At 29.7% G+C, this 27,974-nt stretch overlaps 2 protein-coding genes across 7 annotated transcripts; one reads left to right on the forward strand and one right to left on the reverse strand.

Annotated features, from left to right (window-relative positions):
* The first annotated feature begins 1,132 nt into the window (after positions 1–1,132).
* On the forward strand, positions 1,133–2,134 carry Vps28 (vacuolar protein sorting 28). The gene has a single exon (XM_065513375.1). The coding sequence runs from the start codon at positions 1,197–1,199 to the stop codon at positions 1,827–1,829; it is 633 nt and encodes a 210-aa protein (XP_065369447.1). The 5' UTR covers positions 1,133–1,196; the 3' UTR covers positions 1,830–2,134.
* A 2,189-nt stretch (positions 2,135–4,323) lies between these two features.
* On the reverse strand, positions 4,324–27,924 carry lig (lingerer). Of its 6 annotated transcripts, XM_065511226.1 has the most exons (18): positions 26,891–27,037; positions 23,183–23,371; positions 22,922–23,113; positions 22,661–22,847; positions 21,369–22,588; positions 20,527–20,850; positions 20,137–20,448; positions 19,859–20,064; positions 19,436–19,543; positions 17,815–17,919; positions 17,576–17,664; positions 17,052–17,506; positions 15,533–15,667; positions 15,338–15,463; positions 14,909–15,157; positions 14,633–14,788; positions 8,200–8,232; positions 4,324–5,984 (listed from the first exon to the last, which is right to left on the reverse strand). In XM_065511226.1, exons 2-18 carry the CDS (start codon positions 23,339–23,341, stop codon positions 5,886–5,888), a joined length of 4,155 nt encoding a protein of 1,384 aa, XP_065367298.1. In that variant the 5' UTR covers positions 23,342–23,371; positions 26,891–27,037; the 3' UTR covers positions 4,324–5,885. The 6 variants fall into 6 exon arrangements, with proteins under 6 accessions (XP_065367298.1, XP_065367296.1, XP_065367294.1 ...); XM_065511224.1 differs by lacking the exon at positions 26,891–27,037 and adding an exon at positions 27,864–27,924 and having other exon boundaries at positions 17,052–17,664; XM_065511222.1 differs by having other exon boundaries at positions 17,052–17,664; positions 26,891–27,038.
* Between the last annotated feature and the right edge of the window lie 50 nt (positions 27,925–27,974).

A 27,974-nucleotide genomic window follows, 5' to 3' on the forward strand; every position in this document is an offset into this window, starting at 1 on the left:
AAATACTGCGATTATAAGGAAAATAAGCTCAATCTGTGATCACTCATATTTTATACCAAAAATCGATTTTTAGTGTAAAAAACACAAATATCTTAAATCGTTAATAACATCGTAAATAATGCGATTTTAAGGAAAATAAGCTCAATCTGTGATCACTCATATTTTATACCAAAAATCGATTTTTAGTATAAAAAACACAAATATCTTAAATCGTTAATAACATCGTAAATACTGCGATTATAAGGAAAATAAGCTCAATCTGTGATCACTCATATTTTATACCAAAAATCGATTTTTAGTATAAAAAACACAAATATCTTAAATCGTTAATAACATCGTAAATACTGCGATTATAAGGAAAATAAGCTCAATCTGTGATCACTCATATTTCATACAAAAAATTGATTTTTAGTATAAAAAACACAAAAGCCGTAAATCGTTAATAACATCGTAAATACTGCGATTATAAGGAAAATAATCTCAATATGTGATCACTCATATTTCATACAAAAAATTGATTTTTAGTATAAAAAACACAGAAATCTTAAATCGTTAATAACATCGTAAATACTGCGATTTTAAGGAAAATAAGCTCAATGTGTGATCACTCATATTTTATACCAAAAATCGATTTTTAGTATAAAAAACACAAAAATCTTAAATCACAAAATATCTTTAATCGTTAATAACATCGTAAATACTGCGATTATAAGGAAAATAAGCTCAATCTGTGATCACTCATATTTTATACCAAAAATCGATTTTTAGTATAAAAAACACAAAAATCTTAAATCGTTAATAACATCGTGAATAATGCGATTATAACCAAAATAAGCTCAATCTGTGATCACTCATATTTTATACCAATAATCGATTTTTTGTATAAAAAACACAAAAATCTTAAATCGTTAATAACATCGCAAATACTGCGATTATAAGGAAAATAAGCTCAATCTGTGATAAATGTTTTCTTTCTCTTTTTATCAGAATTATTTTAACGGTCATTGAAGAAAATAGTACCATCAACCACTGCTGTGTTATTTGGTATTTACAATACTATAATAATCTACCCTGTAAACAAAATTTTACCAATTAATACAACTCTGTCAATTTAACAAGAACAATTTTTGAGAAAAAGAAAAACAATTGAAAATATTCGTCATCCTTTCAAGTTTTGGTTTATTTCGACAATAAAAATGCAGGAAACTTCGTCAGAACTTTATGAAGAAGTTAAGCTTTTTCGCAATGCCCGTGAACGTGAGAAGTACGATAACATGGCCGATTTATATGCCATCATAAACACTCTACAGCAGTTGGAAAAGGCCTATATACGGGATTGCATTACTCCTCAAGAGTACACGGCAGCCTGTTCCAAATATTTAGTACAGTATAAGGTCGCTTTTAAGCAAGTTCAATGCGACGAATATCCCAGTGTCGATACATTCGTAAAGAAATTCCGTTTGGATTGTCCGGCCGCCCTGGAACGTATTCGTGAAGAGCGTCCCATCACAATTAAAGATGATAAGGGCAATACGTCCAAATGTATTGCGGATATTGTTTCGTTATTTATAACCATTATGGACAAGTTGCGTCTCAAAATGAATACAATGGATGCATTACATTTCGATGTGAAAGATTTGGCCGACAACATGAATCGTTTGTCCTTGATTCCCAAAGATTTTGAAGCAAAGCAGAAGGTGGAAACTTGGCTATCTACACTTAATGAAATGCAGGCCTCAGATGAACTCAACGACAATCAAGTACGTCAATTTCTGTTTGATTTGGAATCTGCATATGCCGACTTTACAAAACTACTTCATAGTCAGTAGAAAAATACTTCGGATGGGATTAATGTTCTCGTTATAATATTCATACATACTAGTATTTTTAAGTATTAAATATAAGCTGTGTGATTTCTGATCTGATTTTTAAACTTTTGCTTGGAAATATGAAAAAATTAAAGAAAAAATATTTAATAAGGAAACGTTTGTATTTAAATTCTCGATTCGACGTTGCAAATGTTAGTAGCACGGCGACAAAGCATTAGTTTCGAAATTGGTTATAATAAAATTTATATGTCATATATGTATTATTAATAAAATCCTCATATATAACTAATAAAATCAACTCAAAATATGGAAGTTTTTATCAATTTATAATCTTTTAAGACTAATCGAACTCATATGATTTGCTATATTCATAAGTGGTATGTAAGGGTATATCTAAGTTTCTCATTGCGTTAGTAATTCCCAATTTTTTATTACCGACCCCATAAAGTATATATCGGCAAAAACTATTTTATGTTTAATTTGAGCAAATTTTGTTTACGATAAAGTAAATATATGTTTTTAACACTATTACATGAATTCTAAAAAAATTATTAGCTATCGATATATAAGACTTTTAGAAGAGGTTTTGAATTTGGCTGAATATAAGCTAAAATGTTCGATTTAATTTTTAAATTAAATTATATGGAACTAAGTGGTCTATGATGCAAAATAAAAATTTTGAGATACCAAACGAAACAGTGTTTCTATTACTAGCTATATAAAATATTCATTACACCTTTTCTCCAGATGCAAGTTATGGCAAAAACATGATCACATCGTCATAATTATTGTTGTAATCTGCAGGTGTTATCGATTAAAGGGATTGTATAATTATGATTACCAAGTCCATATTACTCTTTATTTTAGCATAGGGGAGAAAAACTAAAATATGCACGGACTCAGCATGTTTATCTTTCACCACATGTGTTTTGTTTATTTTTGTATTGTCGGATTTTAATTTAAAATAAATACTTAATTTAAAATAAATACTTATTCGAGTTTTTTTATTTATGGATTCTCTTATCGATATCGAATAAAATGTATAGAACAAAGAGAATGGACATAGAGTGACCTAACTCAATTGTCAGAAACCTAAGTGTTGAGAATGTATTAGTAGAAAAAACTATGTGAAAACAAAAACAACACTCGTATGTGGGATTATTTTGAGAATTTTTTTTGTTTGAATTTGTTTCTAGATTCCGCTCTATGTTTCGCTATGGTATAGAAAATTATAATGACTGATCAATCACTAACGGGTTTTTATGTCGATTACGAGTGAGAGAATTTGCCCCCTGTATAATAAATGATTCCTTTTAGAACTTTTCAATTCTACTAAGTCATATGTGTATGTTAATTTTCCTGTTTCAATTAAACATCTTTTTGTCACACAGAGAATATTTTTTAGGTTGTGATAATTAAATTTGTCGTTAATCAAATGATTCACTCTAAATTACTGAATTTTTATGTTGTGGCTGAAAAATTTTAGTTTTGGTGAAAAAAATTCGGCTACTTAAATCATAATTCTTCTGTGTCATCTTTAGTATATGTATGTATATAAAATGTACTAAATTTCTTGCTCGATATCGAATGCCATAATCATAGGGCGGAAACTAGAAAAAAAACTCAAACTAATAACACATCGAGTGTTGCTTTTGATTTCTCACCATCTAATGCGGTAATTCGCTCCTTGATTTTCTGTTTCTAGTATTGAAAAAATATAATTTGATTAGCAACAAATCACAAAGAATCTGGGGCCAAATTACCGCATTCGATATCGAGTAAAATTGATCATAATTTTCTTATTTGAGATTCCACGAAAGTGGAATAAATTCCGTATTTTGCTTCTTCAGAAAAAGTAAAACGAAAATTTCTTTCGGAATGAAACCACTTTCAGTTTTCAAAGTGGAATTAATATTTCTTTGTAATTATTAGTTTTTCTAAAAGTTTTAATCAATTTCTGTACCAAAAGCTTCCCTTTTGTTTTAATATAAAAAACGCTTTCAAATTTAAAACAGAAATATAGAATTATTAAATATTTTTGGAATTAATAAATTACACGGAATCTGAAGAACTTAAAACGAAATCTATCGGAATAAAAACTACGGAATTGAAACCATTCCGAACAAAATGTGTGACAGGCCTGATAATTTCGATATCCAAATCATTTTTCGATACGTTAGCTCATTCGATCAAGAATACGGTAATTAGGTCCCTGTTTTATCTGTGCATAAATAAAATACTGTAACTCTAAGAAGAAAACTTATAAAGAAATTGCCGAAAGTCCCAGGCATTTTCTAAAATATTCCTGGGGACATCCTCCTTACACCAAGAATAAACATGTTTGCCTATAAATAACTTTTGCAGTATGTTTGGTGCATTGCGAACTTGAAGTTTTTTTTTTATTACATACGCATGTGGAAAAATTAACCCATTGTATTTTCCATCCAAAGCCTTTTATGCTTATTTGTTTTTTTAAATAAAAAAATGTAAGATCTTTATTTGGATTCAATCATATTTTTTGTTTGTTGTATTTAATTTAAATATTAAGATTATTATAATTATACATATAAGTTTAAACCGATTACAATATTTATTTGTGTTTTTCATTTATTTTTATTTTTTAATATAATTTCTGTTTTTACTCCTTTTTTTCGTTTCTTTTATGTTGCTCCTTTTGTGTTATTAATAAATAATTTTATTTTCTTTCTCTTTTGTTTAATGTTAAGAATGTGTTTTAATTAAACTTATTAATTTTTGTTTATTTATTTATTTGTTGCTTTGCAATACGACAATTTGCTACGCATATAAATATACATATATAAATGTGTATATATTTATAAGTATGTTTGTATTTGTGTATGTATTTATATTTGGGGGAGAGATAAGGAGAAGAAAGGATTAAGTTAATTTAAAAAAAATTTATAATCCTTGCTCAGTTTTTTGTTGTTTTTTTTATAAAATATATGTATGTATGTATAGTATTCGTATATGTAAAATGTTTGTTTGTGTATGTGTATAAATACGTACAATACAATATAGTAGTAGTAATTAATGGGTTGGTTGTGTTTGTATTTGTATTTTATTATTTATTTTTTGTTTATAATAATATAATAATTATTTTAATTAAATTATTTGATAATTGTTATCATTTATTTCTTTTTATTTCATTGTTTTGTAATAAAAAATGTGAGAGTGGGTGTGTGTGTATGATTGCTGTGGTTAGATGTGGGGAGTGAGTGTGTGTAAATAATTATGAATTTGTGATAGAAGGGAGACAGGATAGGGAGTGTAGGAGGGAATGGAGCTGGTAATCGTGGTAGTGAAAGGATGAGGTCAGGTTATTAGTTAAAATATTAAAACTTCTATGATGAAATTAATTAATTATTTGTTAATTTAAGTGCTTTTTCTTATTTTTTTTTTGGTAGGGACAACTAATCACTACAATAAAATAAAATTAGTTGTTTTTTTTAAATTAATAACAAAAAAAAATTATAATGGGCAATTAAATGACGACGTAAATAGTTAAACAAATACATGTATTTGCTCTCTATATATATAAACAAAAAACTAAAAATGCTTACACTTTCTAGCGGCTAAACGTTATTAGTTTTGTATTACATATATATATAAAAAAAATACAAAAAAAATATATGTTTTATAATTATACTGTGTATACTGTGTGTTAAGAGACGAAGGATTTATGTTACATAACATTTCCCTCTAACAATGGTACGGAGTCTATTTGAGGAGTTTCTTTGTTTATTATTATAATTATTATTATTTGAGGGGGATGAGGAGGAGATGTTCTCTATTACTTTTGTAGTTCTAGTTGTTAATATTAAGCATTATTATTATTATTATTTTTATTAAATATTAGCAGGCGCAATAGCGAGCATTTCATCATGTCCAGGTTATTTCTTTCCAAAACAAAAATTATTAAATTTTTCTTTTCCACATAATCCATATCATCTATTTTAAAAGGAGTTTTTAATCTCGCCTGCTTGTTGATCTTAAAAAAAGGTAGTCGTCTTCTTATCAAACAAAATTTAAAGCCGCTCAATTTTGGCCAGTCCAATAAGAGGGTGAATACCCTTGCTTAGTGGCCGATTTTGATTGGCTGCTTGTAGGTTGACGTTGTCCAGTGCTATTTGAATCCTAAAAACAGATACAAAATAAATATATATAATAAATATGTATAATTTAATGAGTTTAATATAAACAAATGAGAATTTAAAATGTATATTTAAAAAAAAAAACAACAACAAAACTACAGCTAATACAAATGTATTAACACTATTGCTAAACAAAAAATATTGAATGAGTTTATGATATTTCAATTAAAAAGAGAAAAAATATTTTTTTTAAACTTTGCCACTTTAACTTTAAAATACTTTCTTTTTCGGGCACAATGAATATAAAAAGTTTTTGGTACTACTTAGAAGTGAATTATCATCAGGTTTTGGGAAATAAGAGCCAGAGAAAATATATAAAAAAAAATAATTAGGGTAAATTCAAATCATTCGTAGCCCTTATATCGACCTTCAAATAAGAATTCATATTTCTTTTAACGTTTTTTTTTACAAAAAAAAGAAACATATTTGTTTAATTCACTATCGGTGTCATAGCGTTGTACATTGTATGTCAAAAATATTTTTCAAACAAAATATTTCGAAACAAAAAATTACGACAGACACCGATTGTGAAAACTTTGTTTAAATGTCGCTCTCTGGAATAAAGTGGCCGAAAATTTTAATTCAATTAAAAATTTATTGGCTTTAACTAAAAATTTTATTTTGATTTTCGAAGTTCCGTAATTGGATTTTTTTTTATTTTTGATATTTTGTTTTACATATTAAACTATCACTAGGAAAATGTATTCATTGAAAAATTATAATTTCAAAATATAATTTTACTGACTTTGCTTAATATGTTAACTCACTAATCGGTATTACAAACATGACGCAAAAATATGTCGCGTTACGAATGTCGCCTGACAGATCATACTAAATGTTGTAAAACAATAATCAAAGCAAACATTTCAACTCTCCATTCCCACGTACCGGAATGACCCGAGTTCACTCAGCCAAGGGCTGTCTCAATTGATCGCTACATTATTACATTTTAATTTGAAAAACATTTCTATAATAAGTTAACATAACTTAATAACCAATTTGTTGATTTTTGCATTTTTCCAGAGGCAGTCGAAAACGAATTATACTTTTTGTCTCGTTCGGAATACCCTGTTTATTGCTAATATATTGGAAGTAACTAATTTACAAAACCTATATTTTTTACTGAACCTAGTGCTACAAATATGCTATCGAAATAATAAAAATAAGAAAACTAAATTGTTCAGATTTCTTTATTTTTTTTTCAATTCAAAGGCGTGCAAATATGTCGCGTTCGGGACCGTGGAAATGCCCATATGTATATTTCAAAGATAAATTAAAATTTAAATAAATTAAAATATTAAATTTTGAGGCAAACTAAATTTTTTTTATAGATGTGGTTAATATTTTTTAGAATTGGAAAAACCATGGAAACTATTTACATTTAGCATGAAAGAAGACTAAAACCGCTATTTCAATATTTATTTTATTTTTGTAATTTTTTTAAATATTTAGTTAAAATTTAAATATTTAGTTAAGATTTTCGAAAATTTAAAATCCAAAACAATAAACGATTTTAAAGGTGGATTGAAACAAAAACCTATACATATGTGAAACAATTCGTGGATGAAGACCTCCTAATGCTACTGCAAGACTCCCCGCGAGGTTATCAATAATCTAAAACTTGAAATTTGTTCTCGAACTACTAGACACTGGGCAAATAAGGCTGATCTTGCTTGATATCAGACGCTGTTCTGTAAATCAAGTGATTTAAAAAACGATCGATTTTCAAAAAAGAATAATTAATTGACAATGTTCTGTAAATCGCACAATTGAAATAGGTTTATTTACTAGACAGTAAAACAAGTAAATCATGTGGATTCAATTTACAGAACACCAATTCGTTTTAAAAACGAAAACATTACTCGGATTCGGTTTACAGAACAGTGTTAATTTTTGTAAACTAAGCTTTGTTTTATTCGAATGTGTAAAAAAAATATGATATACTTTTATAATTTTGAATAAAATTCTCTAGTTAACGGAGTTGTTCCACATTCTCTTTTTCTAGCTAAACTCAAAACTTTGAATTTCACATTAATGTTCTTGATATTTTAAGTATAGTTATGTAGATGTAGGTGTGTGTGATTATTAATATATTTTTTTTAAATAGTAAATACAAACAGGAGTGTGTGTTTTGTAGTTTTGTCTATTTAAAAAGAAAATGTATTTTAAAAAGTCGTCGATTTAATATTGAAACTTACCCGGCGGGATGAATTGTGAATCCTGCCGTCCATCTGTTTGATGTCCAATAAAAACCAAAAGAAATAATAATAGTAATAAATCAAACAGGAAAATATTTCATGCATAATATTTAATAGAATGTTCTTTTTTTTGCTTGTTTGTTTTGTTTATTAAATATTTGTTGAAGTTAATTTTTACATTTATGATTTCTTTTTTTTAAACATGTATGTATGTAAGTAGGTATGTAGTATGTATGTAGTTTATTATTGTTCTTTTAATTGATTATGTTAAATGAAAAGAAAAATATGTGATAGAGATTGTTTGAAATAATACAATGTATGTTATTTAATAGCGATGAGGCGCGAGGCGTAATATAATTTGTTTATATTAAATACAAATGTTATTTATTAGAATAGAAGTATATATGTATATTAGAGTGACAGCCGATTTTTTTTTTTTAGATTTCAAAGAGTGCCGGGTGGAATATTGTGACACTAGGCCTAAATGTTAAGTGCTGAAAATTTGAGCCAAATCGGGCAACGATTTCTGGACGCGCATCGAGGTCAAAGTTCAGATATATGCAAAATTTTACTGTTAATATGGAATAAATAGGTGAAACTCGTTAACTTTCTGCATTGTTTTCTAGAAATGTGTAGATTTATTTATATTAATGAATATTACATTAAAAAAAAATTTTGGAAATTAACCCTGTATCTCCTTTGGTTCAAAATGACCCAAAAACTGTATTATCGCCAAAATTAGAGAAAAATGCAAATTTTTCAGTTTTTTAAAAAATTTTGCTACTAAATAAGTACTTTTGCAATTGAATGCAAAAGAATCGAAATGTGTACGTAATTATCGTTGTAATGAGATATAAATGACAAAATTTGATTAAAACATTTTAAAGTTATTACAAATTCGCCAGACCATTAACGTGTTTCAGGCCACTTGAACAAAAAATTTAGGAAAAAAATTAAGATATTTCGAGGAAAATTAAAATAAAAGCTCATTTTTACTTAAAATATGTCCATATTTACTTGTATATGAGTTTTTGTCTTCGTAGGGTACCGTTAACCTATTCGGAGGGATGGCCAAAGAAATAATTTTTTTTAACGGCTGTTTCAAAACTCCATTTTCAAATTTTTAAAAATTTTGTTAAACAAATTTCAGATTTTTTCGATCATCACATTGGGGTTTATTGAGATCAAAATAGGGAATAAAAATATGAAAAAATTATGTCAATACCTCTTACAGTTTTTCCGTACCTGCGATTTAAATTTTGCGTTTTTCAAGAAAAATTAATTTTTTGTCCATATTTAGGCGAATGAGTCCAATTTCCTTACTGTTATAAATTTTAAGTAAAACCAATTCATAATATTATAGTCCTTGTAATTTTAAATATGTTCTGAAAGTTTTACTAAAATCGGAAAACGATAACCTTTGAATCGTGAAGGTCAAAGGTCAAATTTTTCAATATTTGGAATTTCTAATGAAAATATAGCGAAATGTTATATATTTTTGGGCCGATTTTCATGAAACTTGAGGAAAATATATAATGGTGTCTAGCATTTACAACAACAGTACAAAAATGGATTTTAACCTTTAAGAGTACTTGGGGTCAAAATTGTTGTGTTTTTCGTGATTTTAAAAGTTGAGGGTAATTTGGACCCCAAGTGCTGCTAAGGGTTAATTTCCATTTTTGTGCTGTTATTTTAAATTCTGGACTTTATGTTATATTTTCCTTAAGTTTCATGAAAATCGGCCCAAAGATATGTAACATTTCAGTATATTTTCATTAGAAATTCCAAATATTGAAAAATTTGACCTTTGACCTTCACGATTCAAAGGTTATCGTTTTCCGATTTTAGTAAAACTTTCAGAACATATTTAAAATTACAAGGACTATAATATTATGAATAGGTTTTACTTAAAATTTATAACAGTATGGAAATTGGACTCATTCGCCTAAATATGGACAAAAAATTAATTTTTCTTGAAAAACTCAAAATTTAAATCGCAGGTACGGAAAAACTGTAAGAGGTATTGACATAATTTTTTCATATTTTTATTCCCTATTTTGATCTCAATAAACCCCAATGTGATGATCGAAAAAATCTAAAATTTGTTTAACAAAATTTTTAAAAATTTGAAAATGGAGTTTTGAAACAGCCGTTAAAAAAAATTATTTCTTTGGCCATCCCTCCGAATAGGTTAACGGTACCCTACGAAGACAAAAACTCATATACAAGTAAATATGGACATATTTTAAGTAAAAATTAGCTTTTATTTTAATTTTCCTTGAAATATCTTAATTTTTTTCCTAAATTTTTTGTTCAAGTGGCCTGAAACACGTTAATGGTCTGGCGAATTTGTAATAACTTTAAAATTTTTTAATCAAATTTTGTAATTTATATCTCATTACAACGATAATTACGTACATATTTCGATTCTTTTGCATTCAATTGCAAAAGTATTTATTTAGTAGCAAAATTTTTTAAAAAACTGAAAAATTTGCATTTTTCTCTAATTTTGGCGATAATACAGTTTTTGGGTCATTTTGAACCAAAGGAGATACAGGGTTAATTTCCAAAAAAAATTTTTTAATGTAATATTCATTAATATAAATAAATCTACACATTTCTAGAAAACAATGCAGAAAGTTAACGAGTTTCACCTATTTATTCCATATTAACAGTAAAATTTTGCATATATCTGAACTTTGACCTCGATGCGCGTCCAGAAATCGTTGCCCGATTTGGCTCAAATTTTCAGCACTTAACATTTAGGCCTAGTGTCACAATATTCCACCCGGCACTCTTTAAAATTTTAACAAACATTTTTTTCCATACAACTGATTGTCACTCTAATGTATATGAATCTATATATATGTACATATGTATGTATTTTTTTATGTATGGATGTAGGAATGTTTATATGGAACAAGGTACCATTTCATAATGTAAACATGAAAATTAATCGTACACAAATTTATTAGGACTATTTTAATGTTATAGAAATATCTAAGTAGTGTTGTATACTCAGCATACACTCAAGTTTGATCTCAATATTAATTACGTTATGAAATAAAGGCCTTTCTCAAACGTTTGACTTAGATTTTTAAGAATTTGGCAAGTTTTTTCCTACAATTTCTTAAATTTGATAGCAAATATCAAAATTTTCACAAGTGAAGTTGCGGGGTATGTATTTATTTGTTTATAGAGTTATGAAGTGTTAAAATGAATAAAATAATATTGGCTTTGTTTTAGTTACAACATAATATAAAACGTTATTTTAATTGTATGAAAATTATTTTATTTTGATTATATTTGCGACGTTAAGGCAGCAAAGTTTTATTTGTGTATGCAACAGACGATTTATTGTAATAAACTGGAAAACACTGAAATTTTTTTGCATGCACTTCATTCAAATTTTTTAAAATATTTTCAATTATCCGAAATTATCCTAGGCACCAGTTGGTTTTTTCATATCCTTTACCGATTTTTTTAAGAACAGAACCGAACGAACCTACACTTTTTAATGTGTTACCAAAAAAGTTCTAAAATTATAATTTTTTGAGTACATTTTATCACGTTTTTCAGGTATCCTACCATCACCTACATTTACATGGAAGACTTTTGTTAAATTCCATTCCAGCGAAACTAACATCTACATCTACACCTTTTCTAAATATATTTCAGACATTTCCAATTGAATTTCAGAAATTATATCATATTTCAGAATTTTCAAATTCAATTTCAGAAATTTCTAATTGTATTTCAGAAACTTCGATTTGTATTTCCGAAATTTCCAATTGTATTTCAGAATTTTCCAAATGTATTTCAGAATTTTCCAATTGTATTTCTGAAATTTCCATTTGTATTTCAGAAAATTCTAATAGCAATACCAATTGAAATTCTGAAATACAAATAGAAAGTTCAGAAAAACAATTGGAAAATTCTGAAATACAATTAGAAACTATTTAAGTAAAAATTAAAAATTCCGAAATACAATTTGAAATTTCTGAAATACAATTTGAAATTTCTGAAATACAATTTGAAATTTCTGAAATACAATTTGAAATTTTTGAAATATAAATTGAAATATAATTGGAATATTCTGAAATTGAATTAGAAAATTCTGAAATAAAATTGTAAATTTCTGAAATTCAATTGGAAATTTCTGAAATATAATTAGAAATTTCTGAAATTGAATTGGAATTCTCTGAAATATAATTAGAAATTTCAGAAATTCAATTGGAAATTTCTGAAATACAAGTGGAATTTGTGTAGTGCCTTAAAAATTCACCATTTCTGGTTTATAGCTGCAAAACTATGGGATATTCAGCCAAGTAATATTGAGAAAAAATAATCCTTAAAATATAATTCATAATTCTTCAGAACATTACAAATCTGCAAAAAGCTTTTTTATTTTTTTGACATCTTGCTTATTTTTGCAATGGCTTGAATGGTCTTGCAAATGTTGTAATTTATGGTAAATCACATTTTAAAAGCATTTAGATAATTTAATAAGAATAGTGAATTATGCAATAAAATCCTTCATAGATCTCAAATAATTTCGTAATTTTAATTTATTTACTTAAAATTCGTAAAAATAAAATTAAAATTTTTGCATAGAATTTCGAAAATGTTTTCTATCGAATCGAATATTTTTTTTGAGTAGCGTATTAATTCAATGTAAAAACAAGTAAGAGTGCTATCAGGCCACTCACAGAATTCCATTCCGATCGAAAGTTGAGTTAATTTCGATTCTTCAGAAAAAAAAAAATCGAAAATTGAATTGATATATCTTTGTAATTATTTGTTTTTCTAAAATGTTTAATCAATTTCTTTTGTTTTAATATAAAAACGCTTTCAAATTAAAATCAGAAATACAGAATTATTAAATATTTTTGTAATTAATAAATTACACGTAATCTGAAGAACCTAAAATGAAATCGACCGGAATAAAAACTACGGAATTGAAACCTACGGAAATACCAAAAGTGCAAAATAAGGGCCACCTTAATGTACATTATTTAGTAATCGAGATATATTTCAAAAATATGTTAAAACAAGTAAGAGTGCTATGTTCGGCTGTGCCGAATCTTATATACCCTTCACCAAATTATACTTTAAAATAAAAATTTCAAATTTTTTTTTTCAAAATGTTTTTTTTTTTTTTTTTATTTTGTTCGTATTTCTTTTTTTATTTATTAGTGAAAAAAATGTATGAAAAAAAATTCGGTTTAAAAAATATTTTTCCCAATTTCGAGTTTTCCCGATTTTGACTCCTTGTAGTTCCAACTAGTTCATTAGATATTCATATTGTCTATATTAATGACTTAGTAAACCAGATATAGATCAAAAATAGGCCCAAAGTCGAGGTTGTCCTGGTTTTTTCCTTATATATCAGAAATTTGTGGGCCGATTTTAAATAGCAACCGAACCGGGACTATAGCGGATATATTGATGTATGAATCATGTATGTAAGTTATTTGGGGGCTACGGAAAGTTGATTTCAACATACAGACGGACATGGTTATATCCGCTATTTATAACGATCCAGAATATATATACTTTGTGGTGTCGCAAATGAAAAATGTATAAATTACAAACGGAATGACAAACTTATATAGACCCTTGCCACTTATGGTGAAGGGAAGAGAAACATTATTTTATTCTCCCCTCCAATTAAATTAAAAATTTAAAACAAGATATATAAATTCAGCAGCATGCAACAAACTAACATACAGAAAGCCAAAACTTATAGATTTACAATATCGTCGATGCGCCAACATGGCATATTTGAAAATAGCTTTGCAAGTAAATGGACGATCAATAAGGCTAATCTAAATGTATAGCAATTACATATAAGACTTGGCACAATGACGATATACATATATGTATATAAGTATATTACAATATGAGTAGGACTTCAAACAAAATGTTTAAAGAGGTTAAAAGGAATTATATTTCAATTATTATTTAAATGACAGTTCGTTCATTATAATCGCTGCTATTTTTAATAGTTTACATTCAATATTTGGTTTACAATTTATATTAAAAACTTGAAATGTTAATTAAAGTTGCAATAAAACTGACTTAACTTTTTCCAAATTAAACATGTTGTCCAAATCCTGTTCTTTATTAATAAATTTGACTATTTTATATTGCTAATTTTAATTAAGACATGATACGACATTTATTAATTCTTAACAAAAACCAATGGCAATCAATGAGTACCTATGTATGTATATAAAAAATAATATATCGTGTTAACATAAGAATCTGGTTGATTATTTAATGGGTTAACACGATGTTGGATGAGTGTTGATTAATTTCTATACATATATTACAAAATTATTTGGTCAAATGTCCCTAGTTGTTGGTTAAATGATTTTTAAATATAACAGTGATGTTTAGAGAACAAATTTATTAAATTATTTTAAATTACCTGGTGAATTGGTGGATGAATCATATGATGTCCAGCAGCTGGCATTGTTGGTAAATACATGCCGTAAGGTTGAGCTGATGTGCCGCCAGCAGTCTGTGTATTTGCCATATTAAATGGTGGAGGCGTGCCAGAATGGAAATTTTGTTTCTCGTATGACTGCAAAAAAAAAATAAAAAAAAAACAAAATTAAATTAAATTAACAAAACTCCAAAAAGTTTTATGGTATTGTTTAAAATTTAATAAATTTTTGTATATATATTTTAGCATGATACTTACATTGACTTTATTAAGCGCCACATGTCCTTTGCCATACATGGAGGATGTTATATCCGAAGCTGTACCAGCTTGTGGGGGATTCGTTACATTCTGTGACTTTGTTTGTTGGTTAACACTAGATGGATACGTTCCTTTTGTATAGTCTTGTGAAGCTTGCGAAAGAGCATCATAATTGGTTGATCCATAACCAGTATTATAAGAAGGCTTAGGGAATTGTCCACCCGAAGCTGTATTAGCAGCTGGAATTTGCTGTAAAAAGAAAATTTCAATCATTAGATATACTTTTTTTAAATATTCTTTATAAAAATATCGACCCAAAAATGGCTAAGATTTTTTTTTCATCCAAAATTTAGTTTTTATAATAAAAATTGTTATATGTTAAAATTGGCTAATATTTTTTCAATAATTTGTTTAACTATGTAAACTTACTGGATAAATAGCTGGTGTACCATATTGGAAACTGCCGGGCATAACATTGCCACCATAGAAATATGCATAAGGAACATTAAGCATAGGTCCACTAGAACCAGCTTGTTGCGACATGGTACTGGAAACCTGGAAAATTAAAATTACATACAATTATAAAACTGTTATTGCAAACAAACTAAACTTAATAAATCTTACATTACTAACAGGGCTGGAATTATTGTCAGTTCTGGTAAAACGGCCATCAGTCATTGTTGAATAAGCCACTGAACCTAAATTATCACGACCCGCTCCCAGGCTAGTAGGTGTGTAATTAAGATCATAATATCCTTGCTGTAAATTAAAATACATACAAAAAATAAAATAGATTAAAAACAATTATTAAAAAAAAATGAATATTTTAGTAAAGCGTGTTGTGGTTAACAGAAAATGTTATGAAAAATATTCGATGCAATAGGGGGATGATGGATGAGAGGACAAGCTTATTATGAGACGAAGTTATATGAGAAATAGGTTCAATGCAATACAATAAAAGCATGAAATTTTAATAGAATTTTTTTCATAATTTTTATAATTTAATATTTTAGTGATTATGTTATTATAGCAAGTCTTCAAAAAGCAATTAGGATGATTTTGTTTTTAATCAAACTTTTATACAAAAAAAAAAATGTTAATTTATTTACGCATAATACATACTTTGAAATGTTGTGTTAAGAAAATTATTTAAAATACCCGGGCAGAAATTACAACTCTTTCCAAATTTCAGAAAATATGTACCAACACAACATTGGAAAAAAATACAACTCTAAATTGAAATTAATACCGTCTTTCAGACATTTCCATTTATATTTCAAAAATTTCTGAAATATAATTGGAATATTCAAAAATAAAATTAAAATATTATCAAAATATTTCTGAAATACAATTGGAAATGGTGTGGAACAACAAAAACACGATATATTGAAAATTATATATTTACAAAGATCGATCTTTGCATGATTCCAATATCGTAAATGCACTGATCCAATAATGTAAATGTATTTAAATATTATTGTTAATAAAGACTCTTAGCAATTTAAGATTTATTCTCTTTTAATGGACCGACCATAAAAAACTTTTTGAGTTAAATTTTATCCCGATATCATTGCTTGTAAAATATTTTCTGTGTTAAAGTGATTTTCGGAAGAGGGCCTTATATGGGAGCTATGACTAATTATGAATCGATAGTCATAAAATTAGGTGACATGACTTTTGTGTACGAAACTTTTAAGACATTTTTGCTCGTTAAAGTGGTTTTTGGAAGTTAGCCTTATAACGAAGCTATGACTAATTATATACCGATTGTCATAAAATTAAATTGCCAGATATTGAGACAATGAGGGATAGTATTTTTAATTTATTGAATATAAAACGAGTAATATGATTTTGTTTTTGTTAACCCTTTCATCTGAAAAAAACATTACACATTATTCTAAAACTTCGTTAGTTAAAGGATTTCTTACAACCGAATTAGTAAATAAAGGTGAAATATAACGAATATATGTATGTATGAAGGAATGTTTGCATGTAAAAATGTGTTTAAAATATGGGTGTTGTTTGTGTGAATAATAATATTATTTAGAAACAAATAAAGCACTTAGGTTTTTTATATTTTTCAATGTAATATGTATATTAATTATTTTTGCTTGTATTGTGTTGCATTTCTCCATGAACTCACCACATGTGGCACTCTCTGTTGCATCATTTGTAAATCCTCGTAAGAATAAACTGGTTGCTGATAGTATGGCAATGAAGTCTGAATATATTGACTAACCATTTGGATGTTGGGTACCATTCCACCAGCACCACTACCAGCGCCGGCGCCTCCTGCGCCACTAGCAGCACCAGTCGGTGCACCACTAGCCGATACACCACTACCAGTCTTATTCGACACGGATGAAACGCCCGACGATGCGGCCACCACAGATGATGAACTAACACCTCCAACGCCACCACTTACACCAACACCACCAGCTGAGACGACACTACTGCTATTTGTATTACTACTATTGCTACTGCTATTGCCACTGGCATTAACGGCACCACTGGCTGACTGCGACACCACATTTGATGTGGAATTATTGACAACACCACTGTTGCTGTTATTATTCGAACTACTGCTGTTGTTGTTAGCTAAAGAAGAAGATGGAGTAACATTTGAATTGCTTGTTAATGCACCTAAATGTGTGGATGAGATCATACTATTTGTTACAGCATTACTGGAATTGACACCGCTCGAAACGGAATTTACGGCTGTTCCACTATTACTAATAGCGCCACTGGATGAAACGCTGCAAACGAAACAAAACAAATTGGATTTATATAAATATTTTATATAAAGAATATATATATTTTATGAAAGAGTTATGGTTAATATTGTTAGAGAATAAAAAAAAAATAAACAAAGAACTTTTTTCAAAAACATATCAGCAAAATTTTACCTTTCGTAATGAGAAGCATTTGATGACGCCGATGTGTCCTTCAGTTTACCGCTTGAACTGAAGTTACTATATTGAGATGATGCCGTACTAGTACTGCCAGCAAATCTAAATAAAAGTAAAATATTATAAGTTCATACATAATATCAAGAAGACACAGCGCATATAAAAATTTCATCATATTTATTATTATAGAAACAAGTAAGAGAGCTATATTAGAATGTGCCGAATCTTATATACCCTTCACCGAATTGTACTTTAAAATAAAAATTTTTGGTTGTAGGTAACAAAATTAAAAAAAAAATTCCATTTTTTTTTAATTTTTATTTTAAAATTTTAATTTTTATATGAAAAAAAAATTTTATGCCAAACATTTTTTCAAAAAAATGTTTTTAATTTTTTTTTTAATTTATTAAGGAATAAAATTTTAACTTTAAATTTTTAAAGAATAAGAAATTGGAATCAAATAAAATAAAATTATTTTTTTTTTATGAATCCTCTGGACTTAGAGATTATTTTAACAGCTTAAAAACTTTTTCGAACATAAGTTCGAATTTTCGAGAAATGCATAAAACTGCTTTAAAATTTTTTTCGAACATAAGTTCAAATTTTTGGATTTCCATAAAGGGGGTTATGTGTAATTCGATTCAAAACAAATATTTTCAAATTTCTATGTAATAATTTGAAAATTTTTTCGAACAAAATTTTAAATTTTCTAATATTTTCGAATTTCGCATACAAATTCGAATGGCTTTCCTTTCAAATCGAATTACACCATAAGCCAATAAGTGTTCAGTTACGAATTTTGATATAAACTAACATTGAAAGTTAAATAAAAGCCTTAAAAAAAGGAAGAGAAATATTTCGTTGTGATGTCCGCAATGTAGTTTAATCAAATTATTTTAAGGGGAAACAATTTCATTTATTTAAGTTCACATTCTACGAAGTTCTATGAAATTTATTTGTTTTTAAAATATAGTTTCGATGACCATTCTCAAGTAGAGACCAACTGAAACCGGGTTTCAACTTTGCCCTGAACACTAATGGATGAAAATTGTCAAAACTGTTTTTAATGCTATAAAGTATAACGTTAATTCATGTCCAAATCAGTCAAATTAGATTCAATAAGGAAATAATTCTATAAAGAATGAAGTAGAGAGATAAAATTTATTTTGATTTTGAAAATGGAATTAATAATTAATTCTTTCAAAATTTTGCGAATAACAAATAAAATATGTATGTTTTAAACTCAGAAATTAAACATATTTGTAATTAATTATTTTAAAATATGGGCAGAATTCCAAAATTTACCAAAATAAAAAACCTTGTAAACAGATGTTTTGGAATTCAAGCATGATGTAAATAATTGTATAAGTCAGACATAGACATGTATTTACGTTTGATAATATTCCATCCACCATAATTCAAAAGTAATTTTATAAATTTTATTTATATATTTGATAACGATTTAAAAATATAACATTTGATATCAAATTGAGAAAATACATTTTTTCAAATCAACTTTAAATTGAGAAGAAATATGGTATTCACAACTTTGTTCAAGTATGATTTTGCGTTAAGAATTTCATTATATTGTATTACAAAATTACCATAATATACATACCCTGAATTATTTGACAGTCCAGTACTGCCATAAACACTTTGGCTAGACTGGTAAGCATTTTGTTGCGATCCATAAGCAGACGTCAAATAACTTGAATTTGAATTTACCCTGTGCACACACACACGCAATTGATTGAAAACGCAGTAGATTTGGTAGGAGGATCAGATCAGAAACAACAAAAATCAGGCAAATTTAAAGCATTCAATTAACGTTATTTTTTTGGAATGTGGTAGTATGTATATTAATTATTAAGCAGTTGGAGTGGTTGCAGAAAGGGGTAAAAAAAAAAACAGAAAAAAAACATCAACAATGTTAGTTTTAAACGTTATATAACAAATTAAAGTAAATAAATCAATTTAATTTTTAGTATGAACTCAAAACTAAACAATAACAAAAGGGGTGAAAATAAATTGAAAGACTCACGTCGCCGAATTACTGCTGTTACCACCTACAGAAGGAATGTTTTGTGTTGAACTGGAGCCACCACCTACACCAACATTACTTGAGCCAGTAACATTCGAGGCACTTTGGGTGCCGGTGACAGATGGCTGTTGTTGCTGATACGAGGTCATCGAATTTTGTTGGTATGAACCGTATGCTTGAGGTTGGTATGAATTTGCCACAGATGACTGTATAAATATTGAAAATATGTTAATAAAAAGTGTGTTCAAATGTAATGAATTCATTTTATTTTAATTAACCTGTACATTTCCGTATGCCGAATTATTGTAGCCTTGTGAGGCTACCGAAGGTTGATAGGCATTCGAGACACCTTTGTTCGAAACAACATTACTGCTGCTTTGATACGAATTTTGATAGGCTGTGGCCGAATTTGTATTCTGATTGTATGGATCATTTTTGGTCAATTGATCTAAAGCATTGCTGCCTGCAGAACCCACAGATGAATTACCTCCACTTACAACGCCACTCAGTTGTTGTTGAGGTTGTTGCTGCTGCTGATGTTGTTGCTGTGCGGCAGCTCTTTGTGTGTAGGTGGCTGTCAGAGAATCGGTCTGTACAAAAAAAAAACAAAATATGATTATGATTAATTAAACTTGAAATATAAAATATTGAGATAGTTTTAATCATACCAAATGGGAATTTGGTAAACCAGCTGCTGTTAATGCAGATTGCTGTTGTTGTTGCTGCTGCTGCTGCTGTTGTTGCTGATGATTTGCCACTGTTTTACTTTGTTCATATGACGAACTTACTTCGGGTGGTGATTGAGCCAAAGATTTTTGCTGTTGCTGCTGGCTCTGTTGCTGACCATCGCCCAGATTAACCGAATTATTCAATTTATCTGATAAATTCTCAAACGAGTCGTCGGTACCGAAATCTAAGCCACCAAACTGTACATCCAAATAACCAATGTTGTTTAATGAATCACCTGGCATTTCGACAGCGCTTGCAGGAATCTAAATAAAAAAAAATTATTATTATTCGCACAAGATTTTCCAAATTTTTTATATTTGATACACAGGTTTTCTTTATGATCATACAAAATTGGAAGTTGCTCAAAAATTTTAAATTTGCTTCGATCGAAGTTTTATTTTTATATAAGAATTACACACACCATCGTTCAATTTCAATTGTATATAACCTTTGAACCGCTGATCCAATTTTTACAACATTGGTTTCATAGTAATGCTGATGTACCCTAGTTTCAATATATTTTCCTTAAAATACTTTTATTTTGACTCATTAGCTTTAATATGAGATCAACGATGATAAAATCCGTCTAAAAGTTCTAAAGTTATTAACAGCTTCAATTTAGGTTTTTATAATCTACTAAAAAAACTAAAGCGAAATTCGAAAATTTTGAGAACTTTAAATTTTGTATGGCTATGTATATCAAATATGATCGAATTCAAAAGAGCAAAGATTCAACAATTTTTTTTATCGAAATTTTTAGTATCGTATTAATAAAACTTACCTTAGAGGGTGGTGGAAGTTTAGCACGTGCCCGCCGTACTTGCGTTTGCTGTCCACTTGTTATCTGTGACGTAGGATCCGTTGTCATTGACGTCGAAGATCCACTTACAGCTGCACTACCAAAGACATTGGCATACGAAGTTTGATATTGCACTGTTGCCGGATTCTGGGCGTACGTGGGCATTTGCTGAGCATTGCTGGCGGCAGCAGCTGCAGCGGCGGCCGCTGCGGCTGCAGCATTTTGTGTTGCGGCATTCTGTGTTGCCAGTAAATTGAAATACTGTGATTGCTCGGCGGACAATGTCGTCGAGGGTTTGATTTGTGGGGCCAGATGTTGTTGCTGCTGTTGCTGGACTTGTTGAACCAAGTTGGCGGCGGCTGTTGCAGCATTCGAGAAAGTGTCGATTACGGCACTGCCGTATGGTGAACCGCCCAATGCCGAAGACCCACTGATATTCGAGCCAGAAGTGAGTGTGCTGCCACTACCACCCACCACTGTGGACTGCTGTTGTTGCATTTGGGGCGTGCTACTTACAGCAGCACTATACTGCATCATGGGCGTAGTCTTTGCTGTAATTAAATTACTGCCGCCACTATTGTCATCCACCAGGGAGTTCAAATGAGATCCCTGTGACTGTGACGCAGATGTGCCGCCCATCACTGAAGTGCCTAGATGGTGTTCCAGTCCCGGTGGTGCCGAAATTTCACTAGTTCCTCCCGCACTAGTTGCGTTGTCACTGCCAGCCAAACCACTGCTCAGTACACTGGCTGCCGTTTGATTTGGCAAATTGCTCGTAGTAAACACTTTGCTGTCCTTAAGTGAACCGACATACTCTTCATTATCCCAATCTCCCCATGCATCATCCTGTGTTTGTTGTTGCTGTTTCTCTGTACTTTGGGCAATACTATTATCCCACAGCTCAACCTCTTGGTGATCCTCGTTGGAGTTGTTGTAACGTGACCTATAACCGCCACCTTCACCAACACTTCTATCACCACGTCCGCCAATACCACGACCTCCTCCCATACGACCACCACCACGACCACCCCGGCCAACGTAGCCACCACCACGGCCACCACCACCACTGCCACCACGACGGCCATCGCCGCCGCTACGTGGTCCACTGCGATAGTTGTCGTTGGTACGATCATCCCTATCACCACCTCCACCGCCACCTCCTCTGGAATTGCGTTCATTTTCGCGGGCCTCTCTTCCGCGCCCTAAAAAAAAACACAACAACAAAAACCGAGATTAAACAATGTGTTAACAATAAAAAAAATATTAAAACTTACAACCACGACTGTCGGAACCTCCACGACCACCACGGTTACTACTGTTACGATTGCGTGATTTTTCACGCCTGTCCGTATTGGCATTGCCATCGGCCCAATCACCGTCGCCACCTCCACCACCATTATTATCCTGTGCAGCATTTGCAGCTTTGTTCTTTTTCTTCTTTGAAGATGTCTCAAATGCCCCCTTTTTATATCAAAAATTAAAGTATTAATTTAATATTATATTTTGTAACATAAATGAGAGGTTTGTTTACTAACCACTGGTAGGGTCTCTAGAAGAAATACAACAGCACGTTCTAAATTGTTGTCACACTCGTTTAAAGCACAGCAAACTTCCTCCTCGGAACGCTGAGTCATTTCTATAAGTGTGGCGACTTTTTCACGCATCTGTGGATCTTCCGATGTATTGCTGTTAGTGATCTGGGCAATACGTAACTGTTCAGCAGTTGGCTAAAGTAATTAAGAAAGAAAAAAAACGCATTAACCTCAGAACTTATTACATTAATTTTGCCCACATACCTTTGGATGAGACTTTTCCTTTTCTGTTTTTGTAACTTCCGTCTTTTTCAGTGAAGCCTGTGTGATAGCCGAGGAGTCACCACCTCCACCGCCGCCACTGCCAGCATTTGATTTCTTTTGATTGCGACTGCCGCCGCTATTACGGGTTTGTGTGCTCATATTCTATGTACACTGTATTTACAAAGTAAGCTGCGAAAAATAACAAACAATAAATAATAGTTATTTTACTTTGTACACATTTTAATAAAACGAATTTAAATAAATTTAAAACAATTGAATTAGAATTTCGTTTTTCCAAGTTAAAAAAAACACAGAAGATGCAATTTACTTTTTATATACAAAATAGATTTTTGTTACCGAAATAACCGCTAATTACAATTTACGAAATAATCCAAATTAGCGTTACCGTTGCCAGTTATCCGTTTTTATTCGGTAGCCAACCTTGGTTATTTTTTAAATACATTTATTAAGATTTTAATTAAAAAAATATATAAAATTTCTGATGCAACTTTTTGGACGATTTCCTTTTTTATGTATAAAGGTATTTACCAAAGATAAGACTTTCTAGTATGACTTATTATTCAAAATTAAACACAAAATCATTATTCATGAAATGTTGGTGACTTTTTGAACTATACTTTTTTTTAGGAATAATACAAAGTCTATAGATGATACGAAGTTTACATCAACTAAAATACAAAATATTTTTAGATATTATTGGACAAATTTCTTTATTAAAAAACAAGTTAGAGAGCTAGCTATTTTCGGCTATATTGTGAAACAAATTTGTTGGTTAAAAAAATTGGATTTAAAAAATGTTTGGTAAAAAAAAAATTCCGGATACAAAATATTTTTCCAGATTTGGGTCCTTATAAAATTCAAAAATGATCTAGCTATGTACGTCCGTCAGTTGAAGGTACGAAAGGGAGTTAGGGGATCACATATGTTTGCTCTTTTTTATTCTTTGTTGATTAGAAATGTTTGGTATTGAAAATGAGAAAAATCGGTCATGTTTTTCCTTAAAACTTTTAACCCAAAAGTATTGATTTTTTTTATGTTCGTACTAAAATTATTATTATTATTGAATATTTTTAACAACACCCAACTAGGTCCAAAAAAAGTACGCCAAACAATCAAAGGTCTGCCGTCAAACTGATTCCAATGTTATTAAACAGTATCGGGAGAACTTGTCCGTTGATAGAAAATCTGTTTCAGGTCCACACGATGTTTCTAAAGCCAATAAATAGAAAGCATTTTCAAGAGCTCCCGGTAGGAAAGCAGTCTGTTTAGCTATTTGGAACAAAAAGTTTAAGCCAATGCAGGATTAAAAACATACAAGGCTTAAAAAGTTACTGACAGAAACTCTGCTAAAAATTTAGAGGCCTAAGACAGAGCAAGGAAATTTAAGTCAAATGTTATAAAAAAAAATATACCTGCTGCATAATGTATGACTATGTTCTGGAAAATTTTTCGCAACTTCCGGGTCAATATTTTTAAGTTGTTGATGCTCGAGAGAATGTAGAAAACTTTAGGACCCAAAAGCAGGAAATTTTCCCAAAAATTTCTTGTTATGGCAAGCAATATAGAGTTGCTTCAAAAGAAGCCAAACATTTATTACAAAGGTCTCTATAAACATCGAAATTTACATCAAGAAATGTTTACAAAAGATGATGCCTTCATTCATAAGACTTCTTAATGTGTCCACTCATTTTAGGCCAGATTTGACATCCTGTCACTATGGTTAGAAAGGTCTTGGGTGGTACAAGAACAATAATGTGGTATTTGTTCCAGCTAAATCCAGTGCAGAGATATTAGGCTCTTGTTAAAAGTGAATTGAAGAACACAAAAAAAAGTGTGGTAGATTTAAAACGGAGATGGACTACCTGGTAGAACAAAGTGACACAAAGCACTATAAAAACATTAATGGAGGGGTTTCCGGTTTTATTAACATTTATGTAAGTTAAGATTTTTTCGATCTCACTCCTTAGTACCTTCCAAAAAGTTTATATTTTTTAATTTTTTTTTTTTTTGTATAAAATTTAACATTTATTGTTCAAATTATAAGAGGAGAATTTCTGCTAAAAATGTTATGAATCGGCCCATATCTACTAGCCCCCATACAAATATCTTCCCGGAATATGGTTCATTATCTAAACTCCTATAACTAAACTTAGTTCCATATATTTGACAATAGACCACATATAAAGTCCATGTTTAGTTGAAAGCCGGCGAAAAGGCTCGATAAAATGAAAGAGATGTTCAAACTCTCTGAGCCGAAACAAAAATCGTTTAGGTTTTGTACTCAGAATAATTTAACAATATGAAACGAAAATGAATAAAACAAAAGGATTGGGAATTTTCCAATTATTTATTAAATTACTTGGAAGATGGATTCTTACCAATAAGGGGCAGTGGGAGTAGGACAGCGAAGTGAACAGTTTAAAGTTTGATTTACGACTCTTGACGTTTAATTTACAACTTAATGACAAGTGGAAGTATACTGCAACACAGCATTCTGCATTAATATATACTGTGGAAAAATAGGAATTGCAGGGGAAATAAGGAAAATCGCTAAGTTTTGTTTTTGGCGTAAACAGTCCACTTTCAAAAATTACTTATAAATATCTCTATCAGGTTCGACGCCAACAATCTCATATCACATACAAGTTTTCCAGGGAAATGAGATTTTCAAACGACTGTAACTTCTAAAATATAGGTACAAACATAAAATTGCACTCAACATTTTTACCATCATCTCGAAAAATACAATATACATTGGTAAAAAAATTGTATGTCTGTGATGAGTTAGAAATATGAATATAAGCCTCAATTCCCGACATATTTGGCACAGGTTTCTGGTCCTCCGACACACTTAGTTGTAACTATGGGTTTTTCAAAATTTTAAATATTTCATTAAATTTCCTGCATTATATGTACCAAAGATTATTACTCATTAAATTTTCTAAAGAACAACAACGCGATAACTACTGTAAGAACAATTCATAATACCTCCACCCACCCCTGTGAAAAAGATACCATAAATAATAATCACACACCACAACTTTACAACAAAATAAGAGATTTATTTCAGTTGTGTTAATATATAGTGGAGACGATTTTTTAGCTCAAAAAAGCACACATACACACTGTTATTGTGGTTGGCTAAAGCGATGAAAATAATCAAGAGTTCAATGAGCCTTCCCATGAAAAACAGTGATGATCATGATCATAATAGATAAAAAGGCAAGAGTAAAAAGACATGGCGAGGCGAGGCAAACAAAGTGGACTACTCTTGAAAAACTTACATTTGAAAATGGAAACAAGAGCCGGAAAATTGGAAAACCTAAAAAACAATGACCGTATATGACCTCATTTTGCAAAAGCAATAGAGTCCAAAATGGTATTAAACTGAAATAACTTTAAACAATTTCCTTTACTATATGAATTAACAAAGAACTTTATACAATTCGAAGAAAAAATAGCATTAAAAAAACCGAATGATGAAAATATACACAGACGGAGGAGACATAAAAACACATTTTCTTCTTTTTTTTGCGACACCAAGAAAAAATTCTATCGGCAATTATATTTCTATTATTTCACACAATTTCCACGAGATTTTCACACAACTTAATTGTCAATCCAGTATTTGTTTGTTTAGTGATAATTAAAAAACATTTTCATTAAAATTGAATAATAAATTAATACCTTATTTTAGCGTTAATACACTAATTGCATACACAAAAAAATTGATTTACAACAATTTGAAAAAATGTCAGACACTGTTCGCTTCGGTTTTTCAAAATTTCTTTTGTGTTCGGCTTTCGTTATTATTGCGCTACCTTTCTCACACTTGCTCACGCACCTCCAGGAAGCTGCATGTAGTGGACACATTCTAACCTTTAAATGTCAAAACACAGTAACAAAACACGAGTCAACACCACTCAAATTAACGAAATACAACTTACTCTATCGCTCCCACATGAAATGACAAACTTTTTAGCGACACTTACCAACACTGGAGGAAATGCGAAAATATCCCAAATCAAAACAAAGAGAATAAAGAGAGACCACCCTACTCTACCGAAGCAGAAATTAAACCGTAAAACGCAAAAATACCGGACAAAATGGAGTTGCTTTTTTCTTTTTTTTTTGCAAATTCAAATGCTTTAATAAACCATAACAATTCTCACGCATTCCCAGAACTTTTACTTTTTTGAAAAATAAAATTTGTTTTCGTTTGTTAATTAAATTACAAGAAACCATTTAATTTGTTTTATAGACGCCGCCATTTCATCACCGATTATTCTTTCTACTCATATTCATCTTTGCACCACTGAATTTCTCAATTCATTCTTACTAATTTAAACATATATTTCTCCCTCTCACACTCCCACTCGTTCCATAAGCAAAATCATCTTTCTTTTTCCACGCTAGTTAAACAAAAAAAAATTGTTGGTAAGTGAAAAATGCGAATGACTAGTTTTCTACCAAGACTTGACATTTTTTCATTGCAAAATTTTCATTTTGTATTCTTAGCACTTTTAAAGCTTTTTCACTGTTGATTTTTATTTAAGCTTGGAAAACGTTTTCTAAATTTTATGTTTTCGTTAAAGTTTATATTTAAAAACACTTATTTTCATTTTTAATTTAATAAAATTTACGGAGAATATTCACAAACCTGCAAAATGCGCTGAAAAAACGCACTTCAATATGGTTGTTCTAGTGTTGTTAAACTAAAGGTTACTTTTGAAATAAAGAGTATGACTATATACTAAACTGTAACAAAAAT

Source organism: Calliphora vicina, chromosome 5 (genome assembly GCF_958450345.1).
Source record: "Calliphora vicina chromosome 5, idCalVici1.1, whole genome shotgun sequence".
In the NCBI taxonomy this organism is placed as follows: Eukaryota; Metazoa; Arthropoda; class Insecta; order Diptera; family Calliphoridae; genus Calliphora; species Calliphora vicina.